The sequence below is a fragment of the Lucilia cuprina genome, chromosome 4, assembly GCF_022045245.1.
Source record: "Lucilia cuprina isolate Lc7/37 chromosome 4, ASM2204524v1, whole genome shotgun sequence".
Lineage (NCBI taxonomy): Eukaryota > Metazoa > Arthropoda > Insecta > Diptera > Calliphoridae > Lucilia > Lucilia cuprina.
Genome location: NC_060952.1, coordinates 7,920,066 through 7,943,407, shown reverse-complemented (window position 1 = coordinate 7,943,407; position 23,342 = coordinate 7,920,066). Strand labels below are relative to the sequence as shown.

The window sequence follows — 23,342 nt, the reverse complement described above, 5'->3', positions numbered from 1 at the left end:
CAACTTAATATGAATGATGAATCTGAAAGAATAAAATGTCTAGAAAGATTTAAACATTTTATTTAAATTGTTTCTTCAACACAAATGTGGTTTCAGTTTTATTTCATTTCTTTTTAACTTTTAGCCAGTCATGCCGTTAACTTTTTCTAGTTTTTGTTGTGTGATTTTTGTTTGTCTAATAAATATTTTTTTTGTGGAAATAAAGTGTTACGATAAAGAACAAAGTCCAACTTTGTTTCGCTCGAAAACAATCATCATTCCTATCCACACACACACACACCAACTCATTAAAAAGATTTGTTAACAAAAAAACATATAATTTTTAAATTATCAATATATACAATTTGGCACATTAGTAATATATATTCGCTAGATTTGTTGTCTTTGGTAATTAGACAGCACAGTGAGGGAGGTGTTGGACGAAATAAGATATGAGGATTCATGCGTTTCAAGTGCGTTTTTCCCCAAGTTCAAATGGGATTTTACTAGGTAATATATATTAGTAATGAGTTTCAGACAAAAATAAATATTTTAAATATTTTTTTCAATTAACGGCAAGTGATTTTTAAAAAGTGTTTGCATTTTTTGTTAAATTAAATTTTCATTATTTGTTTATTTTCGTATAAAATTTAAATATTATTTACTCGAGAATATTCTTTAGGTGTTAAGTTTTAATGGGTTTTTTTTTTAAAATTAACTATTTACGTAAATTTTTGTCTATATTTATTTAGACTAAAAAGTAATATTAATTAACATTTTATTTGTAAAGATGAAATTGCTTGATTTTTATTATTTTTTCACTTATTACTTTAGTAAAGAATTTGTTGTAATTATTTGTTTTTTAAGTAAACTGCATTTTTTAATTTTTTAGACATCCAAAGGTTAATTTTAAAAATATTTAATTAAAAGACAGACTTGGACTTTCAATAGTTAAATATTTGAAAAAATATTTTGTAATTGAAAATGTAAATGGGTATTGATTTTATAAATTTAAATACATACTGGCTTATTTATAAACATTTATCAAAGGTTTATAGGAGAAATTTTGTATGAAGATTTGTTTTATAATCCATTAATAAATGTTTATGAATAAGGCACATAGTATTCAAAATTTTATCAAATTTATTGATTTTCCTGCCCTTGATGAATTGAGGAGGTTATCCTTACACTTTTCTTCATAAAACAGAAGATTTTTAGTTTTTGTTTAATATTATCTCGATATACACAGTATTTTTCGAAACCTAAGCTACTTTTTTTGGCATTGTATACAAAGTGCTATATTTTCTATTAGAATTCATTTATTCAAAATTATATAATTGATAACAATAATATAATGTGTCTTCATTATAATAACAACAACAATAGTTTAATTCCATTTCGCTGTGGGTTACAAGAAAATAATAACTGAATTAACTCCATAAATAACTGTTCGAAACTTAAGCAACTTTTTGGTCTTCTTATGAAAATCTTTGGTACTTTTGAGTTACAAACACCTTTATGGAATAGATTAGTTACTAGTGTAGTTCGTAATGAATCCCAATTGCATTTTGAGCTAGTCGCCCCTGAAATGTTTTCTAAAACAGCTACATCCGATCCAGCGCTTCAAAACGCCGAACAGCATCTCTAAGGGATTTGACTTAGGAGATTTTAATGAACAATCAAAGAGTTTGGGTCCTATTAACCGATAATTAATCTTAGATCAACTTTGCCAAAGGTTTTGGTTCATTATCATGCTGAAAATCGCAAAAAAGTTAGTTGTTGTAGCAGCGACACTTGTAAAGTCGCTGTGGCTGGGTTGACAATCCTTGGTCGTTGTTCGTTGAATTTCAAGTCGTTCCGGAGCCCAACAAAATAAGTTGTTCTTGGTCCATTTTAGATCTCTTTCAAATACTTATCACCCTGAAGTTTATTGGAGAACTTTTCTCTGACGGCATACGATTGCCGTTAAGTCTTCTCATCGGATGAACTATTCTCTAATTCTTTAATGTATGCCTTTTCAAGCACAAAACTAAACCGCTGGATTTTTTAAGGATATGACTTCACCATACACTTTATTTTGACATAGGTAGGTATCGATCATTTTCGATGAAAAATGGAAAAAGTGTTTTCGAAGAATATACCAAGATATTATCGTTTTTAGCATGTAGTGACTCAAATTCAAGCGAGTTCGTTAAATTGAGATTCATTATACCAGGTTTTGAAAACTGTTTCTTCCTTTGTGACATATAGAAGTTCTCATGAAATGGACGGAATATGGGCAAAGTTTTTCTATCCATTTACAACATGCCCTGAACTGTATATGTATAAGTTACAATATCAACCCAGCAGTTCGACGGGACAGTCCCGAACTGACTATTTAACCTACCACTTGTGGTGGGCCCTAGCCACCTGACTACCCAGGTGACCAACCATTTTAACATGGGCTTGTCCTACGAGGAAGTCAATCGTCACTCTACACCTTATAAAGAGACAGTAAAGAGACGATTGCCTACGCTCTCGCTTACAAAGGGGACACTAAAGTGACGACTGTCTTCATTCTCGTTTACAAAGAGTTTAATTGTGACGAAAGACCAAAAACATATGAATTGCAGTCAGCCAGGTGGTAAGATATTAATGGAAATAAAATTTAAAAATTTCAAGTGTTTACTCTCTAGAATACTAAGGGACAGTAATGTGACGATTGACCCAAAAGATATAAATTTGAGTCAACCAGATGGTGGCATATTAGTAAACAAAAAAAAAACTACTTTTAAGAGTATAATCTCTATGTTACTTGAGGACAGTAAAGACACGACTGTCTCCGCTCCCGCTTACAAAGAGGACACTAAAGTGACGACTGTCTTCATTCTCGATACAAAGGGTACATTCGTGAAGAATAATCCAAAACACACGAATTACGATCATCCAGGTAGTTAACTATTAGTGGAAATTACTGTCTTTTTCGTATGCATTGACTCTTTGTCGAACTGCTGGGAAAATACGTACATATTACCAAATTTGTACATAAAACAACTAGCACTCCTTAAAATTTTGAAAAAAAAACTAAGATTAATAATAGTTTTTTTTCGTGCCATATTGACACTTGCAACATCTTCATCTACTTATCTCACAAGTTTTGAGGAAATGGACGTAATATTGGAAAGTTTTTCTATCGGTTTATAACATACCTTGAACTATGTACTTTCAAAATATGTACCTACATATTGTTAAATTTTTACATAAAACCACTAGCACTCCTTAAAATTAAAAAAGATTAATACTAACACTTAGCAAAACACCCCTGCTGAAAACATTCCTTTAATTCCCTGACAATTAACAATTCACAAAAAATTTTATTAAAATCATCCATCAACAACAACCCCCATCTATTTGTAATTTAATTACAATTAAAACATTTCTGTTAGCCCCTCTACACTAGGCAATGCAAAGAAAGACAATTTTTATAAACAAAATCTCCCGCCACACTGTTTAATTAAAAAACAAAATAAACTGAATTTACAAATCACGCAGCTCCTAAGTTACTTTAATAGACAAAATTTTCACATTAATGTTGAAAAAAATAAATATTTAACCTACAAAATACAAATTTAATAAAAAACCAAAAAAGAAAGAACTAAATAAAAACAAAATAACATAAAAAATACACACATTTTACTAAATAATTGAAGAGAAACATGATAAAACACTCTTTTCTATTAAAAAAACATTCTCTCTACTCTACACACTCTCTTTTAATATTAATTGTAAGTTTATGTGTATGTTTCTTAAGTATGTGAAATTAATAAAAAAAAGTAAAAGAATTTATTTATTTTAGTAATAATTGGGGAAAGAAAAATTATAAAACAGAAAAAATGTACAAAGCAAAAACTAAAAAAATGGATAAATATAAATGGGTGTATTTTTTTTGGTGTTTGGTATTAAACTTTTTTTCTTCCGTTTTGACCTTATGGCAATAATGGGTGCGGCGGGAAACCGTAACGACCAAACGACCGACAAAAATCTCACCAACAAAAACTTACAGTTACTTACTCTGAATGTTTACAAAAAAAATGTTTATTGGGGGGAGCACATACAAAAAAAAAAAACAACAAAAAAATACGTAATCAAAAAAAAGGAACACGAGACCCAACAAAAATGCCAAAAAAGAGGAGCAACAATTGATTTTTTATAAGAGATCTTAAGGGAAATTACACAAAACCTCAGCTAGAACAAGCATTTTTTTTATTTTCTTGTAATATAAAATGATGAGTAATTTTTCTTTAAATATACACACAAATAGTTTATTAATATTTTTTTCAGTTTTTTACTTACTTTTTTCACTAAAAACTAACTTCAATTAAGTGTAGCAGGAAAATATCCTCTTTTTTATTTTTTTGTCCACTTTTTTATAGGAAATTTGTTAAATTTCCTTAGAAATACAATTTCATGAACTGAATTTTTTTTCTTATTTGGTGTGTTATTTATTAATTCTTTAATTTTATTTAATAAAACGCGCACTGTAGTTTAGGTAGTGTGTTTTATAGTGTTCTGTATTTGTTAGTTATTAAAAGAATTACCGCTTGGTTACTTTTTTAACTGTCAAATGCCGCAACAAGAAAAAAGTTTTTATTTTATATATCGAAGAGATGCGGGTTGAAAGAAAACAACAAAAAGAAGAAAATACGATGATTCTATGCTGTGTGTGTTGTCACAACAATAAGTAAATTCTTTATAAAACCAGTCTGTCTGTAATTTATTATTTACTTATATTTATTTTTATAGTATGGATAAATAAATAATATTATTTATTTTAAATCGGCAACACTTTCTTGGACGGCACCTTAAAAACACACACGCTAACTCTCGCACACACAGCACTAGCGGTGGTACACCCAACGGCAGAAAAAAAGTATTTGTTCAAAAAAACATAAAAAATACTACAACAAATTTTGCGAAAATTTTTCTTTTTTAATGCTTCTTCTTCCGCCGCCTAGCTAAAGATAAATGAGAAAGGAAAAGAAAGAAAGAAAATAGAGTTGCTTTTTGTGTATATGTGTGAGTGAGTGAGTGTTTTTTAAACAGATGGCGAGATGACGTTTCAGACACCTGTGCTGCTGAAATATTTAACGCCGTCAGCTATACCTACTTAAGCGGCGGCTTATAATTCTGGTCTGGCAACCTTATTTTTTACATGCTCTCTTAAATTAAGAGAAAATTTAAATTTAAGAGAAATTTTTAAGAGAGCGCAATTTTTTCAAATTTTTAAAATTCCCACATGGTTTATAAAAAAATTACCATATATGATTGAGTTTCCCGGTTGTTTTTTGTAAAATATTTTTTTATTATTTTGCGTGGTGGGTTTTTTCCCACCAGAAAATAATTAAAAATATTTAAAAGGCCGACCGAAGAAGGTGTGCGTGCTTGGCCTAATTTTTGGAAACGACCGGCCGAAACCGATTGTTCGGTTGGTCGGACGATTGAGTATTCGGTCGGTCGGTCGCCGAATTTTCTCTCTTAAAAAAATAACTCTCTTAAATTTTTTTCTCTTAAAAAAATTTTCTCTTAAAAAGTCGTGGTGAATTTTAGAAACTCACCGCACCTGCTGTGGTGAATATAGAAACTCACCACACTTTAAGTGGTGAATTTAGAAACTCACCACAAAAACCGTTATTCGTACGAAAACTGCATTACCGACTCAAAAACTCTGCAGACAAAAACAACTGTTGTATCGATGAAAACTGCGTTACCAGTGGTGAGTTACATTATTATCGACCAACTGCATTATCAGTGGTGAGTTACTGCATTACCAGTGGTGAATTACTACATTGTCAGACAACTGTATTACCAGTGGTGAGTTAAACAGCACTACCTAGCATTGCCATATCATTGTTTACATTTATAGATAGTATTGCCATTTCCAAATTGCAAAAATAACAACACTAAACAGCTGAGCTGCGATGTTCATTCAGTTTTAGGTCCAAAGAGTTGGTTTTTTGTTCCCGGCTGCCGAAATTATGCGTAGACATTTGAAACAGAATATAAAACAAGTATTTATTTATGAATTAAAACTAAATCAGTGTGTAAATTTAATTTTAATGTTTAACTCTTGCAGCTCACCACCAGCTATCAAAATGGTTTTTACTCGCCCCGTCATGTTACGGATTGTGCCTTAGATAATGCTGTTAAATTTAAAGAGCTTAATGCCTTCATACGCATTACCCCGGAGTTGGCATTGCATCAGGCCAAAGAATCAGCTCATCGTTATCATGAAAAACAAGTTAAAGGTGCTCTGGATGGTATAACCATCGCCATGAAGGATAATTTCTGTACTAAAGACGTTCATACTACCTGCGCTTCAAAGTAAGTAACATTTTTTATGCCTTCTAAAGACGGGGAAGTTATTTTTCTACACTTAATCTTAAGAAATATACAGAGTTTGTCTCAAAAACTTCCCTGCATGTGCACACTATAATGGAAATTGTCATATACGTTTGTGCTGATGTGTGTAAAACCTTCAAGTATACAAATCGGCTCAGAATCACTTTCTAGGTGGATTTAGCTATTTCCGTCCGTCCTTCTGTCCATGTAGAATTGGTTCCCACGCTGCAGGTCGCAATTTTCAAACTAAATTGATTAAATTTGGTTCTTTTGGTCCAAGGACGAACGCTATTGATGGTTATTTCGCCTAGCCCTCATACAAACGTACCCTTGAATAGAGCCTTTGGGCTCATAATTACATAAAGTGTCAAAAATATGGGCTCATAATTACGTAAAATGTAATATTATGTCAATAAAAATGGCAAAAATTAGTTTTTTAGATCTATAAGTGACAGTTACCGTTTTTTGTAATGATTGGTTCTCATACAAACTCCCCTTCAGAAAATGACACTAATTACAACACGATTAAATAAATAACTTCGAAGTAGATGTAAATTCCTCTACCAATTTTTATAAGGATAAGCCCAACATTTATAAGGATAAGTCCATATTTACACCTACTCCTATGAGTCCTCTTCTAGAAAATCTATTTTTTTGTCAAAAATATAAATAAAAATATTCCAGAATTTAGTTAAAAATCAAATTTAATGCTATATTTAAAAAAATGCGGTTTTAAAATTATAAAATTTTTCTTTGCAAAAATAATTTTGAGAAAAATTTTGGTCCACAAACATCGAAAAAAATCTCAACAAAGTACTATTACTGATTTTTTACCCTACTTCACTCTGTCCAATGGATTTATGAACGCATCCAGTTGAAGTAGCCCAATAATTCATAGGCCTGGACATTGATGTAGAACCCTCCAACTAGATTATTGTATAGTTTTAGCTGTTACAAAAACAACTGATTTTTTACTAATTCTGGTTTTTGGATATACAAAATAATGTTCAAATCCTTTGTACACGAAGAAATATTATTTTTTTTATTTTTAAGAAATTTTGTATATGTATTGTGGTTACCATTATTTTTCATAATTTTTTAATGATTTCTGTAAAGAATTAAATTTTTGTGGATTTTTTTTTATGCGATTTTGTTTGACTTTTAAGGGAATAATTTGAAATAGTGCGATTTTTTATTAAAAACCCAATTACTATATTTTGTATTATGAGAAACACTTGTTTATTATGCAATAACTTTATTATTTTATTTTAAATGTATTTTACACTTAGTAGCCTTATCCTGATTCTCGAATTTTTTTTTACTTTGAATTGATTGTCATAATTTAATTTTTATTAAAAATAGTTTTTCATATTAATAAAACGACTTTCGTTTAAACCTTTGTAATAAAAAGACGTGTTTCTTTAAAAAGACAAAAGTTTTAAGTCTTTTAGTATGGAGCTAGTGCATAGTTTTGTGCGAATTCGAATTATACGTTTTTCTGCGAAACGAATTAATCGCATAAAACGAGGTTTGTTTTATCATGGAGAAAAAAATGACCGTATTTGCAACAAAGTAGAATAGCTGTTGTTAAGTTGGCTTAATAATTATCAATTATTCCAATTAACAATGATTCAAATCGACATTGCTCCTAAAAAAATAGTCATGTAAAAATGTCTGAAAATGTTTGTATTTAATGCCTTTATCAGTTATACATTTACCGACCAAATCCTGCAAAGATATCGTTGTTTGTTTAGAAATTATCATGTTATTTATTTAATAAAGTACAATTTTACAAACAGAATCAGTTAAAATATTCAATTTTAAAAATATTTTGCTGAAAAAAAAACTTAAAACAAATCGGTAAGTGTGTAGCTCTTATTAAAGCGAATCATTCAGAAATATATCTATTACACACTTGTAGAAAGTTATGCTACAAGACCTCTGCAATCCTAACAAGAGACACATAGTGACTTTTTTTCGGAGCAACGAAGAATTGTATACTTTTGTGTAATTCGGTTCTTTAATATATAGGTATTCATCAGCGAAAGTTTCCATTTGTCAAAAGTTAAATAATTTAGACCCGGATTTACCTAGAAACTTATATTTTAAAATGTTGCCTAAATTGAATTTAGTAAATTCATTCCTATTACTACGCCTAAACTAAAAGTTTTGCAACTATTCCATAAATATCGTTAAAATGAGTAAAAAATTACTTTATTTTTTACAGAATGCTTGAAAATTTTGTTCCTCCTTACAATGCCACCGTTTACGAGCGTTTATTGGCAGCTGGTGCCATTCTAATAGGTAAAACTAATATGGACCAATTTGCTATGGGCTCTGGTACGGTAGATTCCATTTACGGTCCAGCTAAAAACTGTTGGAGTGAAGATTTTAGTGAAAACAATTGGCGTATAACTGGTGGCAGTTCTGGCGGTTCAGCTTTAGCTGTTGCAAGTGGCATTTGTTATGGGTAAGTTTCAATTTTTACAAAAAATTAAAAAAATCCATTATCAACTTTTTAACATTTCTTATATACCACCCCTGTTCGTAAACGTAAACACAACCTCAAAATCTTAAATCATTGCAGCTTCTGACAAATTATTATTTTTTTACACAATCTCCTTTGTTTCATAAGATTTTTAATAAAATTCAACACTTCCACTAAATTCTTTTCACTAATTTTTATTAAATTTCAACGCCTCAGCTGGCTCTCTGCTCCGTTCCATTCAATTACATAACATTATCAATTACACTTAAATATTTAGAAAAAGAAAAACACTTTTTTGTTTATTATATTGTTTATCGTTTAAATGATGATTTCGGTATCACCAAGTTCATCATCGGAAGGCAGCGAAATGCTGGCAGGATCTACATAGTTAGGGCTGACCAAATCAACACCGGCCTTTTCACGGCGACGCAATTCCAAGTAGGCTTCACGTTGGGCCCAATCACGCAATTGTGTGTCGGGCAAATATGCCCAGAAGAATGTACCCCAAGCCAAACACAAAGTTACGGCAAAGAAGAATGACGACTTTGTTGAGTTGCGATCATTGGTCTCATCTTTTGTATCAAAACCAAAACTAACCCAGTTTTTGGGATTGGGATTTGCAAAATCTTCTTTTGTTACGGGTGCAACAGAAGCAGCAGTTTCATCTTTTTTGGGTGAAGTTTTAATGCCACGCACAATGCTGAGCGATTGATTGTAAGCGATAGAACGCTGGACAACAGCACGATTGGCAAAACGTAAAAGAGCAGACATTTTTCTTTTGTTTTTTGCTAAAAAGAATTAAAAATTGCGATTATTTCTGTAAAAAAATTATATGAAAAACACACTTTTTGCTGCTTACAGCGCTGCCTTTAGAAAACCAACCAACTGACAGTTGACTGTCAAATGTCAAGTGAAATGTCTTGTCGTTTAGGGTTGCCAAGTATCAAAGCCATGAACGGTGTTGGTAAATGTTATTAATAAGAAAATTGAAATAATGATATTTAAAAAAAATTATCTTTAAAATTTGTATTTTCTCTTAATTTTATGTAAACTTCCAGTTTCAATGTTATCTATAGTCTTTATAAGAAATTTTATGTATAACCTATATTTGCAGTTCAATTGGCTCCGATACCGGTGGCTCTACACGTAATCCTGCCTCATATTGTGGTGTTGTAGGTTTAAAACCAACCTATGGCTTAGTTTCCAGACATGGTCTTATTCCCTTAGTAAATTCTATGGATGTCCCCGGTATATTTACACGTTGTGTAAGCGATTGTGTGGATATTCTAAATGCAGTGGCTGGACCAGATCATCGTGACTCGACTACGATTAAAAAACCCTATCGACCAATCAACCTAGCCGAACCAGATGACATTGACTTAAAAAACGTACGTATTGGCATACCCAAAGAATATCATTGTGATGGCTTATCAGTGGAAGTACTAGAGACGTGGAGAAAAATAGCCGATATTTTGGAATCAGGAGGAGCGCAGGTCAAACAAGTTTCCTTACCCCATACTGCTGCTAGTATTTTCGTTTATTCGATTTTAAACCAATGTGAAGTAGCCAGTAATATGGCTCGTTACGATGGCATTGAATATGGTCATCGTGCCGATGATGATAGAAGTACCGAAGAATTATATGCCAAAACAAGAGCTGAAGGATTTAATAATGTGGTTAAGACTAGAATTTTAACGGGCAATTATTTCTTGCTGCGCCAAAATTATGATTTATATTTTGAAAAAGCTTTGAGGGTACGTCGTTTAATAGCCGAAGATTTTCAACGTGTATTTGTGAGCGGTCAAGAGGATGAAAAAGTTGATATACTTTTAACACCTTCCACCTTATCGGATGCTCCTTTATATAAGGATTTTGTTTCAGTTTCCAATCGTGATCAATGTGCGGTACAAGATTTTTGTACTCAACCTGCCAATATGGCGGGTATACCAGCAATTTCTATACCCATTAGGGTGTCTAGTCAAGGTATGCCTATAGGTTTGCAATTAATGAGCAATACTCTCAATGAAGAGTTGCTCTTAACGGTGGCCAGATGGATAGAGGCACAAGTTAATTTTAATTGTTTTGATAATGAACAACTATTAAAAATTAGTAAATAAATTGTTATAAAAAAAGTTTAAACTATTTATTCAGGGGATTGTGCAACGAGATTGTTATTTAAAGTATAAATAAAAGACTTTATAACGAGAACATTTTATATTCAGATCTGAAGGGTAGGAATTATTCTTCAAATATATTTAAATTATCTAATATCAATTAAAATCCGTAATAAATTTCGCTTTCTTACACCTTTCACTAAAATTTAAATAATTTATTTTTGCTTAATCAGTCCAGAAATTAATCTAAATGTTACGTTACAAGATAACACCCATACGGGTACAGAGACGGCATTTGCCACTCCCGTGGGAAAAGTTAATAGACCCTGTAAAGGTTGAAAATTAAATTGTTCTCCAAATATTAGAACTGGATTATAACGATTTCTTATGGAAATAATAACTAATGTAATATAGAGCACAGTTTTTATGCCATAATTGAGTATAAGCTCTGCGGAAGCACCTTTCAATTGGCCTACTGTACGTTCACTGCGTATTTTCTGTTCCAAATCTTTAACTTTTTGTTCGGCTCTCATAGTTTTAATGAAAAGGGAATACTCTCCATTGGCCGGACCGCAATTCTTAACATTTTGCAATTCTTCACGAGCTTTACGAAGCTCCTGTTGTAAGCCGGCAGTGGCTGCATCACGTTTTGGAGCAAACAATTTAGAAATTTTTAGCTGTGAAAATGGAGTAGTTATTTTTAATCAAAATAATAAATATAATTCAGAAAATACTTACAAATTTAATTATATCTGTGATAAACGTTAAAAAGAAACATATTAAGAGTATGGCTAAGAACAACATTTTATTTAATTTAATATTTTTACAAATTTCGTCAAATTTTTTATCTTTTTCTTTATTATTATTTGTATTTTGGCAGTCATTAATCAGCTGTTAACAAAATGATACTTTGCCAATCATTTGACGGAAAAATCAAATGATTGGCAACTCAAATACTGATAAGAAACATTGCCGCCTGACAAACTGTATGAATGTTTGAAACCTTTTTAAATCCTTAGGAAATCAAACACAGCGACAAAAAGCCTTGTTGAGGCGTAGGCAGCGTCAACGTAACAGTTTTATTACAATTGGAACAATAACCACTGTTGACAATGAGTTTAATACATTTCGTCTTGTAGTTGGCGACATTTTTAACAAATCAATAATTTGCTATGAATTTTCTTTACAAATTTGAACTTGTGGTCTGTCGTCTTAATTTTAATTCGTCGCTCGCTCTTTTTGTGTGGTATGTCGACAGCGGTCCCAATTGTAAACATGCTATAATGGCACCAAACTACACTGAGTGCTTGACAAACCGTAGAGTGTATTTTAAATGGGTATTGCTGTTGACAAGTTGTCTGCCGACTGCGATAAACTCGCACGGTAATTTTTAGTTGATAAAAATAAGTTTATATGAAAAAAAAAGTTAATTAAAGTGTTAGAATAAATTTAAAAATATGTTAAAAAGTGAATCAAAGTGTGAAACTTTAACTAAAAATAATATTTTATGTCGAGCGTCATTGCGTGGCCTGAAAAAGTGCACATCTTGTGGTTTCATTAACGGCCAGCGGGCTCTAATATGTCGTAATGTTAACTGTGATTTGCGTATTAAAAGACTTGCCGCTATTAAACCTTTTGATCCCATACAATTGATTACCTACGGTCGTACGAAACTCTATTCGTTACGCAGTAAAGAAAAATTACTGAACCCGCGTAATTTTGTTAGCATTACAGAAACGGTTGAGTCGGTGGAATCTCCTCCCAGTGCTGTGTGTTATGTAGATAATTGTAAATATGATGCTTTCGAACCCACTCACTTGGTGTGTCGCCATATTAAGGCATGTAAAGTTTTAACGGATGTTGCGGTGGCCGAAGTGTATCCGATAGATAAAAGCATATTGTGGAATCTTAATATACCACTAGAACAAAAACAACATTTATGGGATTTATATCAACTGGAAGAGAAATTAATACATCCCATACAAAAGCTTAACTCTTCCATATTTGTTGTCAAATGTGTTGAATCAAAAATGTTTCCTGCTGGTCGTTTACATGTCACCGTTTTTAGTAATATGGTGCCCAATAAAAGTGGCAATTTCTCATGTTCTTGTAAAAAACTTAAACTCATATTAGAACCTGATAATTCTGTAACAATGAAACAAGAAATCTGTGATCATTTACTCTTATTACTGGCGGCCATACTCAATAAACCGGAGGGTAAAACGTTGTATGGAAAATTTTTGGATTTGCTACAGTATTTATGGATGCCTACTAATTTGAATGCAACAATTGTAGATTGTAATGGTGCTAACAGACAATCACAATTTATGGATTATGATTTGGGTCTGGATAAATGTAAAGAAAGTACCAAAGTTGAGAATGATAGTTCAGATGATTTATTTAACTTTACGGAGGAACTGTTTGCCGAAAATGTAAGTATTTAAACATATTTTAAATTATATTTTTCGAAACAAAATTATTTTATTTTACATGTGCTTTTTGATCAAATTTTAAGCTAACTATTTAGTTAAGAAAACTACAAACAGCTTAACTAAAAAAATAAACATAAACACATTTAAGCTATTCTCCCATCAATTATCACTGTTAACTGCTGACCTTATTTTCATTGTACATATGTACATATAAAGTTCTAACAAATCAATAGTACATACATACATATGTACATAACAATTTTTTAGCTAACAGGTTTTTTTATTATTATTAATTCATTTATTTTCTTAATTTTTAGAATATACCCGATTTTTCTGACATCATTTTGGATGTTAATAATGAAAAATCAAACAACGTGCAATTGTATAAAAAATCTCCCCAGCAAATAAAAACATTAGAAGAAATGCATATAAAAGATCCTAAACTCAATGCCACTACTGCCAGTATAAATGATGAGGATTTGGGTTTAAATTTTTCTCATATAAAAACACCAGAATCGCCTGAATTATGTTCAAATGCTTTGGAAACACAAACAAATATGGATTTCCATGAAGCTGGTTTAAGTGTTATAGAACAATTTCAATTAAACCACAATATGCAAATATCAAATGATAATATAGAATTGGCTAAAGATATAGAAAATCTCAATAATTTGGAATCACAAGTAATGGAGTCATCTGCAAACCTTATACCTAAACAAACCTCCTTATTAAAAAGTCCCATAGCGAATAGCAATCTTAATAACAATAACTCTGAAGATCATTCCACCAAACCATGTATAGTTATTAATGCCACTAATTGTAATACAACAGTACCTGTACAAAAGTCCATAGTATTAAAACAAGGACCAGTTAAAATTATAAAAATAGCTACACCCATACAAAAACTTTCCATGGATAAGAATTTTAATAAAATTATACAAATATCAAAAATAAATTCCAATAAAATTATAGTACTTAAATCTAATCAAACTGCGGCAGCCAACAACAAAGAACTTTTAATGCCAACCGTAAAGGTAGCCAGTGCAGAGGATTCAACACTACCTGTTTTAACTTATGAATCTTGGTTGGATCATACAATAGAACTTATAAATGACAGTATTAGTATACAGGATTCAACAACAGTCAAGAGTACATTTCATGTACATGAAAATATATTCAATCATTTTAGTAAATCGTTTACTTTGAACAATAAGAGAAGACTGCCCAATACCACTAGTGTTGTTAAAAGTGGTAAATATAAAGATCTTATCAAATACACCTGGTACTTGAATCAAGCCTCGACGGTACAAAGAATATTTTCTACTAAAAATGTAAGTTTTCTTTTAGCCATATTGTCTTATTCATAACAATTTATCTAAGGTTTATTGAACATATTTTGTATGAAAAATGGTCTTATAAAACTGTAATAAATTGTTATGAATACGACCCATAGAATATTATATTATTAAACCTCTCACTATATGTACAATGTCGAGCAAAACTGATTACAAAAAAATTCAGAAACTATTAAAAAATTTAGATATTTGTTTTAAAATAAGCAATAGAAGAATAAGAATATAAAACAGTAGAAAGTTTGCGAATATTGAAACTTTATCTCAAGTTTTATCTAATTTTATTAAAAAAGTCAATGTATCCACTTTTGCACTTTTAATATTAATTAATCTAGGAACACAAGTAAATTTAAACTACTTGATTTACCTTTGAAGAAAGCATTAAAACAAACACAGTTTTTGAGTCATATTTGTAATTTTTTGCAAATATTTAAATTTTATAGTTTTAATAGGAAAAACATCAATTTTTTTGGAAAACCAAAAGGTCGCCATGACAAAAAATAATTACTGTGCTTGTCAAATTGCCAAGAAGTTAGGAATTTGCCACCGAAAAGTGCTACAAGTGCGAAAAAGTAAAAATATAAGCACACCAGAAGTTAAGAAAGGTCGATCGTGCTTGCTTTCGGAGAGAGATGCCAGAACTATGTAGCCTCTATTGACATCCAAACATGTAAATACACCAAAAGAGGCTTCTGTCGCCATAAATAAACCCTTGAGTGAATGGGCAGCCCTGAGAGCTTTTCGTAGAATTAGCCTTATATCACCCGTTAAGCAGAAAACATCAGCGTAATCAGAAATAATGTGAAGGGTCGTTTTAAATTTAGCAAGAAGCACAAAAATTGGAGTGTTGATGACTGGAAAAGGGTTATATGTTATGATTAAACAAAGAGTAATCGTTTTCAGTCTGATGGCAAGGAATATTACAGGCACCGCCCTTAAGAAAGCTTAAAAAAGCAGCAAGTAAAAGAAACGGTAAAACAGTCTGATAATGTGGGCTTGTTCACTTGGTAGAATCTCGGTTCTCTAGTAAAATTAGATGCTATAATGAAGAAGAAGGATTATTTAAGAATTTCCAATCCAATATTTCAGATTTTGTGGAAGAATGAGCATATGCAGAGTCAGAGGTTATACTCCAACAGGATGGGGATCCGAAGCATACGGCAAAGAATTGGCTTTCAGTGCAGAATTTTCAAACGATCTAATGCCCGGAAATCAATCCAATTGAAAATTTATGGGCTTTGCTAAAAAAAAACGTCTTGCGCTATTCGATAATGCACCCAGAAATCTTTAAGAACTTTGGTCGAGAGTACAAACGGAGTTGTATAGTATTCTGCACCGGACCATTGAGATCTTGGCCGAAAATACTCCTAAACGTGTAAAAAGTGTCATAAAAGCAAAAGGACTTTGCATAAAATATTAAAAATCAAATTTTTTTTAAAAACGTGCAAACCTGGATACCTTGACTTTATTTATAATAAATATGTTTTAATCCTTAGATTCGTAATATAACCGAAAACATGATCGTTTTTGGTTTCACATATTTTAATCTTTCATGTACAAAATCGAGAATTAGTTTTTGCAAAGATTAAAAAATAAAAAAAATTAATTAAAAATATTGGATTAAACTAATTCTATGGTGAATTAGTTTAATCCAAGTATGATATTAATTTTATACTTTCTTTGTAAATTACAGCTAAAAATAGAATTGGAACGCTCTTACCAGCGTTTAAATGATGGCAGTTTTGAACTGTATACCCCCGCCAATATACAACTAACAGAAAATAACAACTTTCGTCCAATATATCCCAAACTACAACTTTATAAAGCTTTTATACAATTCACTAACAATGCCGAATTGTCAACAAATAATTTACAGGTAAGTTCTGCATTTAATTTATTTTTTTTTTCTATTATTTCACAATAAACATCTTCTTTACACCACAAAATATATATTTATTTTTTTGAAACTAGTCCCAAAAATGTGGTTTAAAATTAGAATGGCTACCGTCGGCATTTCCCAAAAGTAATTTTGGTTTAATGACCATAGAATTTTGCGTAAGTGTTAAAGAACCTGACGTTATACTGTGACCCTAATATCTCAGTTCTCCCACCTTTTGTTTAACAGTATTATTTTCGTTTTGTCTGTTTAAATAAATGTTAAAGAAAAAAATTCTTTATAGCATTTGAAATTTGTTTTATTACTTCATTCCTTTGCATTTCAAAAAAAAAAAAAAAGAAAAACAAACTTCATTTTGTGCATTATTTGCATAATTTTTTTATTTCAATATTTTCATATTTATTTTTCATCTCATTATTATTTTTATTATTCTTACAAATATTATTTGTTAAATTCTTAGTATATTTATCATTATCATAATCTCTTAATCTTTTGAATTTTTTTGGTTTTACTTTTTTTGTTTAATCCATATACATACATACGCTATCGTATAATCATAAGTTTTTTTTTTGTTTTTTCATTCAGTTTTACATTTATTTATCTGGATTTTTCATTTAACTTATAATGATAAATCAACAAAATCTTATCAGCCCTGTTCTATGTAGTACAGTTTTTAACTGCATTTATTAAGACTTTTTTCTATAAGTGGAAATTGAAAATTGAAATTTATTTCTGAAACAAAACTTTTAAATTTATATTTTTATACATTTATAATAATAATTAATTAAATGATATTAAATTATATTTAAACATTTATATTTTCTTTGTATATTTTTATTTCCTTAGTAATTTCTCAGAATAGGGCTGATTTCACTTCTTCACATTTCACTTTTATTCATGTTTTTATTTAAAAACTACATTTCATTTACATCTTTCAATTCATAAAAAAATAATTTTTAAACTTTCTACTTTACTATATACAGTTTCATTATGGACCTTTAATTTTTTTAAAAAAAGTAAAAAAAAACAAAATCTTTATAAAAAATCACACATGAAATTCAATCATAATTTTGTTCTTAATAAAATTCTAAAAGTAAATTTGTGTGCATTTTAAACTGTAATCTTTAATTTTGAATTTAAATATACATATATGTATATATTTGTATAATAATAAATAATGGACTTAAAAACAAAATATGCTTAATAAAATTTTAAACAAAACTTTGTGCTTTAATATATAAACTTTTTGAAATAAATTTTTTTTATAAAGTAATTGTCTTTTCTTAAATTAAAAATAATTGTTAGTAATCGATAAACTCAGGAACAATATTACAAAAATATGTTCTAGGCATTGTGAGAAGTGTTCCTGTAAAGTTTTAAAACTATACACCTGAACCGCTAAACCGATTATTTTAAAATTTGAGGGTTATATAGATATTTACTTGTCTAATTAGGAGCCTGCAACGCAAACAATGCGCGGCACTAGTATTTGAAATTAAGTGTTTATTCTATATATTATCAGAAACAAAATGAAAATCGTTTAAAGATTATTTTACTTTCGATATTGGCCTATAGCTTTTATAATTTTTGTGTTAAACCTCAAAGAGAAAGAAATCAAGGAATTAACTGTTAAATAAACTCCTTTTAGATTAACTTTGAGAAAATGTTTGTATGTTCTGGGTTGTTATAAAATTCTTAGACGACATTGCCATGTCAGTCGGTCTATTGAAAGCACAATCGTGTCCGCAGGGTAAAAGGTAGAGGTAAAATAATACCTTAAACCACTTTAGTGGAAAGGGTATATTGGACTCATCTTAAAGTACACCAATCGGCTCAGAATCATTTTCTGAGTCGATTTAGCTATAACCTTGTAATCAAACTACAGGTCGAAATTTTGAAGATAATTTAATGAAATTTGGTACATAATCTTCTATTAACCCAGGGAAGCCTATTGAAAATTGTTAAGATCGGTCCATTATTTCACATTTGCCCCATACAACTGAACCCACGAATAGGGCTTGTAAACTTTGTAATCAAACTACAGGTCACAATTTTGAAAATAATACAATGAAATTTGGCACATTATCTTCTATGATATTGATGATTTCTATAAAAGAGAGAGAGAGTGAAAAAAGTTTTTTTTTGTTTGTGACACCTTTGTAAACCTTGTGCTAGAGGTCTATAGAAACAATGATTTAAAAAATTTACCACAATTGTGAAAATTTTAGATTAAAAAAATCCTAAAAATTATACAATTCAAGCATCCCCGAAAGATTGTTTTTCTATTCTAAATCTTTCGAACTCGAGGAACATAGGAGCTACATAACTTTTAGACTTTACCTGGATCGGCAATAGAATTGTTGTTCCCTTTTATTGTGAAATTTTCATTTTGTAAACAATTCATTAATAATTGTTGTTGTAACAGTTCGCAAAAACGAACTTCCAAAGAAGAGAAAAAGAAGTAGAATTTACTCCATGGAAGTACTGATAAAAACTGAAGAAGAGATGATTTTAACACAGGCTTCTCATAGGTGGGATGTTCTTTTTATTTGATTCCAAATTCACTACATCTGAAGTCCTTCTTAGGAAGTAATTATTATGTACTTATGTTTGGAAGTTATTACGAAGTAAAATTGTATTATAGAATTTGACTTAAAAATATTAACGTTTATAAAAAATTACACGCATTTTTCAATCAACTCCAGAATTAAATGGGTTTAACTCAAAAATTTCAGTACAAAAGAAATACACTTTCAATTTTAAACAAAATTAAATTCTTTTCGTTTCTTTGAAAGTCAATAAACATCACTTCCACAGAAGGTAAACAAATTATTTTATTTTTTTGGAAGCACTTCATTTTATTTCTGCTGGGTAGCCAATAGTTCTTTCCTGGGGAAAAAACTTTCGGTTGATATAACTATCGCTGGGTTGACAGTCTTTGGCCGAGTTTAACTCGTGTCGTTCCGAAGCGAAGAACAAATTGTCATAGGAACGATATATAATTGTTGATTTTGTTCGCAACAGCTAACAAATTCCATCAAAAAAATATCATAGGATAATGGTTAAAAAGTGAAATTTTGTTTAATGATTGGTCTGTATACCTATAAAAACTTTAAAAATTCACTTTCCATTGATATTCTTGTTTTACTGTCTGTTCCTCTAAATGCGAACGAACATTACTTTCTCATTATAGCCTACACTAATGTTTGTAATGCACAACAATATTGGTCCTATACCCACCTTGAAGTATACCAGCTATGTCCGTCCGTCTGCCCCAGGGATGAAGCCTATTAAAAATGGCTAAGAACGGTCCATCATTTCACCTAGCCCTCATACAACAGAATCCGCCGAATAGGATTTTTAAGTTTATAATTATGTTTAATATATTCATATCTCGACAAAAAGCTGCAAAAAAACAAGTTCTATACTAGACTTGATGACACTCACGAATACCATTATAATAGGTCCTCATATAACTCTAGCCCCCTATCAAAATTTCACTTAAATGTCCACAATTTTATTCAACAATTAATGGCTTAAGTATGTGTATCTGAGGCAAGATACAATTCAACTTAAATGCTTTATTATGGCAACTAAATCACATTATATTTTTGTAAAAGGTAGGCCTCGCCCGACTATAATTTCTTAATTGTTTTATATTGAAAACAATAAACATTTGTCGAATTTTGTTTTTGTTTTTAATATAAAACTAGAAAATACATATTTATTTATTTTATATAATTTATCGAAAATCGAAGTTTAAAAATTTAAGACAGAATTTTGTTTTCGCATCGAATACTTTTGAATGATAAATCTCATTTAAAGATAAACTAAACATTTGTTTATTAATTATTATGAATAACTCCTAAAAAAATTGCAGCACAAAACAGTTTAAAATTGTTTGTTGTTTGTTATTATTTTTTCTCGCTATTTCAATAAAAAAATCTTTTGTTTTATTAATGTTTTTTTATAAACATTTTTATAATTTTATTTTTTTTTATTATTTTTGTTTATAATTTATAATACTTTTTCTTCCATTGTTTTGTCCTTAGCTTAAATTAGAAGTAATTTATCAATATAATTAATTTTAATTGTTATCATTAATTTTTTTGTTTTTTATTTTATCATTAACTGAGAGTTTCTTATTTTTTTTTTTTTTTTGAAATTAAAAAAAATATTTAAATCAGTACATAAAATTTACAAAAGTTATTTTATTTTTTTTATATTTATAATTATTTATTTAATATTATTTTTACGTTTCATTTTGTTTATATTCCCTTAAATTTGTATGTTTTGTGTTTTTTTTTTATAATTAATTTTTTTATTATTTAATTTACTATATTTATATATATAGTGTATTTACAATGTTTAATCACTTGTGCCTTGGTGCTTAGATTAGACAATTTATAGATAGGGGCGCTTGGGGAAAGAGGGGGAATTTGTAGGTTTATGACAGTTATGGAGTTTTTTTTACTATAAAAGAAAACAATGAGCAATTTTATGTTTAAATTTTTTTATGATTTTGTACAATTTTTTGGTAAAATGATTGATTGATTAATGGAACTTTTTTTTTAATTGTTTCGCAAAATTTAAAATTAGGACGGACATTTCTAACAATTTATATAAACCAATTTGTTTTTTGTTTGGAATTTAATCGTTTGTTTTAGTTTTAATTTAAATTTGTTTGGGAAATTATACTGAATGCCTACATAGAATAGAAAGCTCAATTGTTATTAAGTGATAATATTAATGATTTTGGGAAATTTTACATTTTTGATAAAAAATTTATATTTTTTAGCTTATTTTTTTATTTATTTTAAATAGCTTATATAGAAATACATAATGTTTTTCACTTTTAAAACAAATATTATTGTAAAAAAACTTAATTTATAATTAATTTCAAATTATTAAACAAAAGACAAAAAAAAAATACATACATAAATGACTAATTGAAACCTATCACTTTTTTATACAAACTTAAATTTAAAATTAAAAAAATATAATAAACAAAACTGATAACTTTTTTTAATGTTGTTGCTTTTTTTTTAAAAGGTTATACAGTACAGTTAATATAAAAATTTAAATAAATAATTTAATAATCTAATATAAAGTTTTGTTATACATATAAATGTAAAAATCTCTTAAAAACAATATTATTATAAACTTGTTGATCTTCTCTTTTTTTGTTTTTTGTTAAAAAACAATATTTTTTTAAAATTAAATTGAAGTTAAAACAGATGTGATTAAAAGTTCTTTATCCCATGGTATACTGTGTATAAAATTATCTAAATTCAAATCAAGAAATTAACTATTTTTTGTTTTTTGTTAAAAGTCTGAAAAGTTCTAAATTTACAATAAAAACACATTTTCTTGTCTTGTGAATAACCAAAGTTCTCATTACAAAAATCTTAATTTATTAAAGTTTTTTGTTAGAATTTAATTACAGAAAATATAAACTAATTTTTTTATAGAAAATTTAAGTTTTCTTGTAAATATTTTCTTTATAGAAAACTTATGCCATCAAAAGATCCCGTTTTAGTTTGAACTTGATTTTTTTTCTGTATAAAACTTAAGCTTGAAAGCTAGAGCCTTTTCTTTATAAGAAATTTAAACTAGCGAAATTTTACAAAAAAAAAGTTTCTTTAAAGCTTTCTTAAAAGAACCTTAAAATCATAAAATATCACGCTTAAAGTTAATTTTATAAAAAACTTTAACAGCAGAAAATTTATAACTCGAATTAGCAAAAGCTTTTTTTATGACAAATGAAGAATGATTTATTTATACAAAGTTTATAGAAAAAATTATCTAGCTAAAGTTTTTTTTTTTAGAGAAAGTTCAAGCTAGCAAAAACTTTATGAATATAAAATGAAGCCAACGAATGTTTTCTCTATAAAAATTAGAAGATTGAGAAAGTTTTCTTAGTAGAAAGTTCTTTATATAAAGATAAAACTAGCAAAAGTTTTCTTAATAGAAAACTTGAGCTAGCAAAAGTTTTTTTTATAAAAAATTCAAGCTAGCGAACATTTTCTTTGTAAAAAGTTCAACGTAGGGAAAGTTTTCTTTTTAGAAAGTTCGATCTATCGTCATAGAACGATTTATAGAAAGCTTGAGTTGCCGAAAGTTTTATTTACAAAAGCTCGAGCTAAGAAATGTTTTCTTTATAGAAACTTGAGCTAGAGAATGTTTTGTTATAAAAAGTCCTTTTAAAAAGTTCTTTATAGAAAGCTTAAGCTACTAAAAATTTCCTTTATGGAAAGCTAGAGGTGGAAAAAATCCTATTTATGTAAAGCTTGAGCTATTGGACGTTTTAATAATAGAAAGCTCTGGCTACCAAAAGTTTTCTATCTTAAAAGCATATGCCAGCGAATATTTTAGTTTAAAAGAGTACTTTATAGAAAGCTTAAGTTAGCAAAAGTTTCCTTTATAGAAAGCTTGAGCTGGCAAATGTTTTCATTATATAAAGCTTTTGGTATCGAATGTTTTCTTTAAAGAAAGCTCGTGCGAAAGTTTTATTTATTCAAAGATCAAGCTAGCGAATATTTTCTTTGTCGATTTTTGTAGCTAGCAAAAGTTTTTGTTATAAAAAGCTCGAGCTAAAGAAAATTTTCGTTATAAAAAATTCGAGCTAGCAAATGTTTTATGTATATGAAGAAAGCTTGAGTAAGCAAAAGTTTTCTTAAGCTTACTAGCTATTTCTTTACA

General features: G+C 29.2%; 4 protein-coding genes across 4 annotated transcripts; 2 read left to right on the top strand and 2 right to left on the bottom strand.

Moving 5' to 3' along the window:
• Positions 1-5,881: 5,881 nt before the first annotated feature.
• LOC111676449 (glutamyl-tRNA(Gln) amidotransferase subunit A, mitochondrial) lies at positions 5,882-11,000 on the top strand. The gene is made up of 4 exons (XM_023437361.2): positions 5,882-6,026; positions 6,092-6,339; positions 8,585-8,827; positions 9,960-11,000. The coding sequence occupies exons 1-4, from the start codon at positions 5,994-5,996 to the stop codon at positions 10,960-10,962; spliced, it is 1,527 nt and encodes a 508-aa protein (XP_023293129.2). The 5' UTR covers positions 5,882-5,993; the 3' UTR covers positions 10,963-11,000.
• On the bottom strand, positions 9,024-9,760 carry LOC111676450 (NADH dehydrogenase [ubiquinone] 1 beta subcomplex subunit 11, mitochondrial). Its single transcript, XM_023437362.2, has 2 exons — positions 9,691-9,760; positions 9,024-9,633 (listed from the first exon to the last, which is right to left on the bottom strand). Exon 2 carries the CDS (start codon positions 9,614-9,616, stop codon positions 9,164-9,166), a length of 453 nt encoding a protein of 150 aa, XP_023293130.1. The 5' UTR covers positions 9,617-9,633; positions 9,691-9,760; the 3' UTR covers positions 9,024-9,163.
• A 136-nt stretch (positions 11,001-11,136) lies between the features above and the next one.
• On the bottom strand, positions 11,137-11,884 carry LOC111676463 (guided entry of tail-anchored proteins factor 1). The gene is made up of 2 exons (XM_023437390.2): positions 11,698-11,884; positions 11,137-11,636 (listed from the first exon to the last, which is right to left on the bottom strand). The coding sequence occupies exons 1-2, from the start codon at positions 11,761-11,763 to the stop codon at positions 11,175-11,177; spliced, it is 528 nt and encodes a 175-aa protein (XP_023293158.2). The 5' UTR covers positions 11,764-11,884; the 3' UTR covers positions 11,137-11,174.
• A 62-nt stretch (positions 11,885-11,946) lies between these two features.
• LOC111676457 (uncharacterized protein C2orf42 homolog) lies at positions 11,947-16,925 on the top strand. Its single transcript, XM_023437369.2, has 4 exons — positions 11,947-13,391; positions 13,709-14,722; positions 16,437-16,619; positions 16,715-16,925. The coding sequence occupies exons 1-4, from the start codon at positions 12,417-12,419 to the stop codon at positions 16,829-16,831; spliced, it is 2,289 nt and encodes a 762-aa protein (XP_023293137.2). The 5' UTR covers positions 11,947-12,416; the 3' UTR covers positions 16,832-16,925.
• The last annotated feature ends 6,417 nt before the right edge of the window (positions 16,926-23,342 follow it).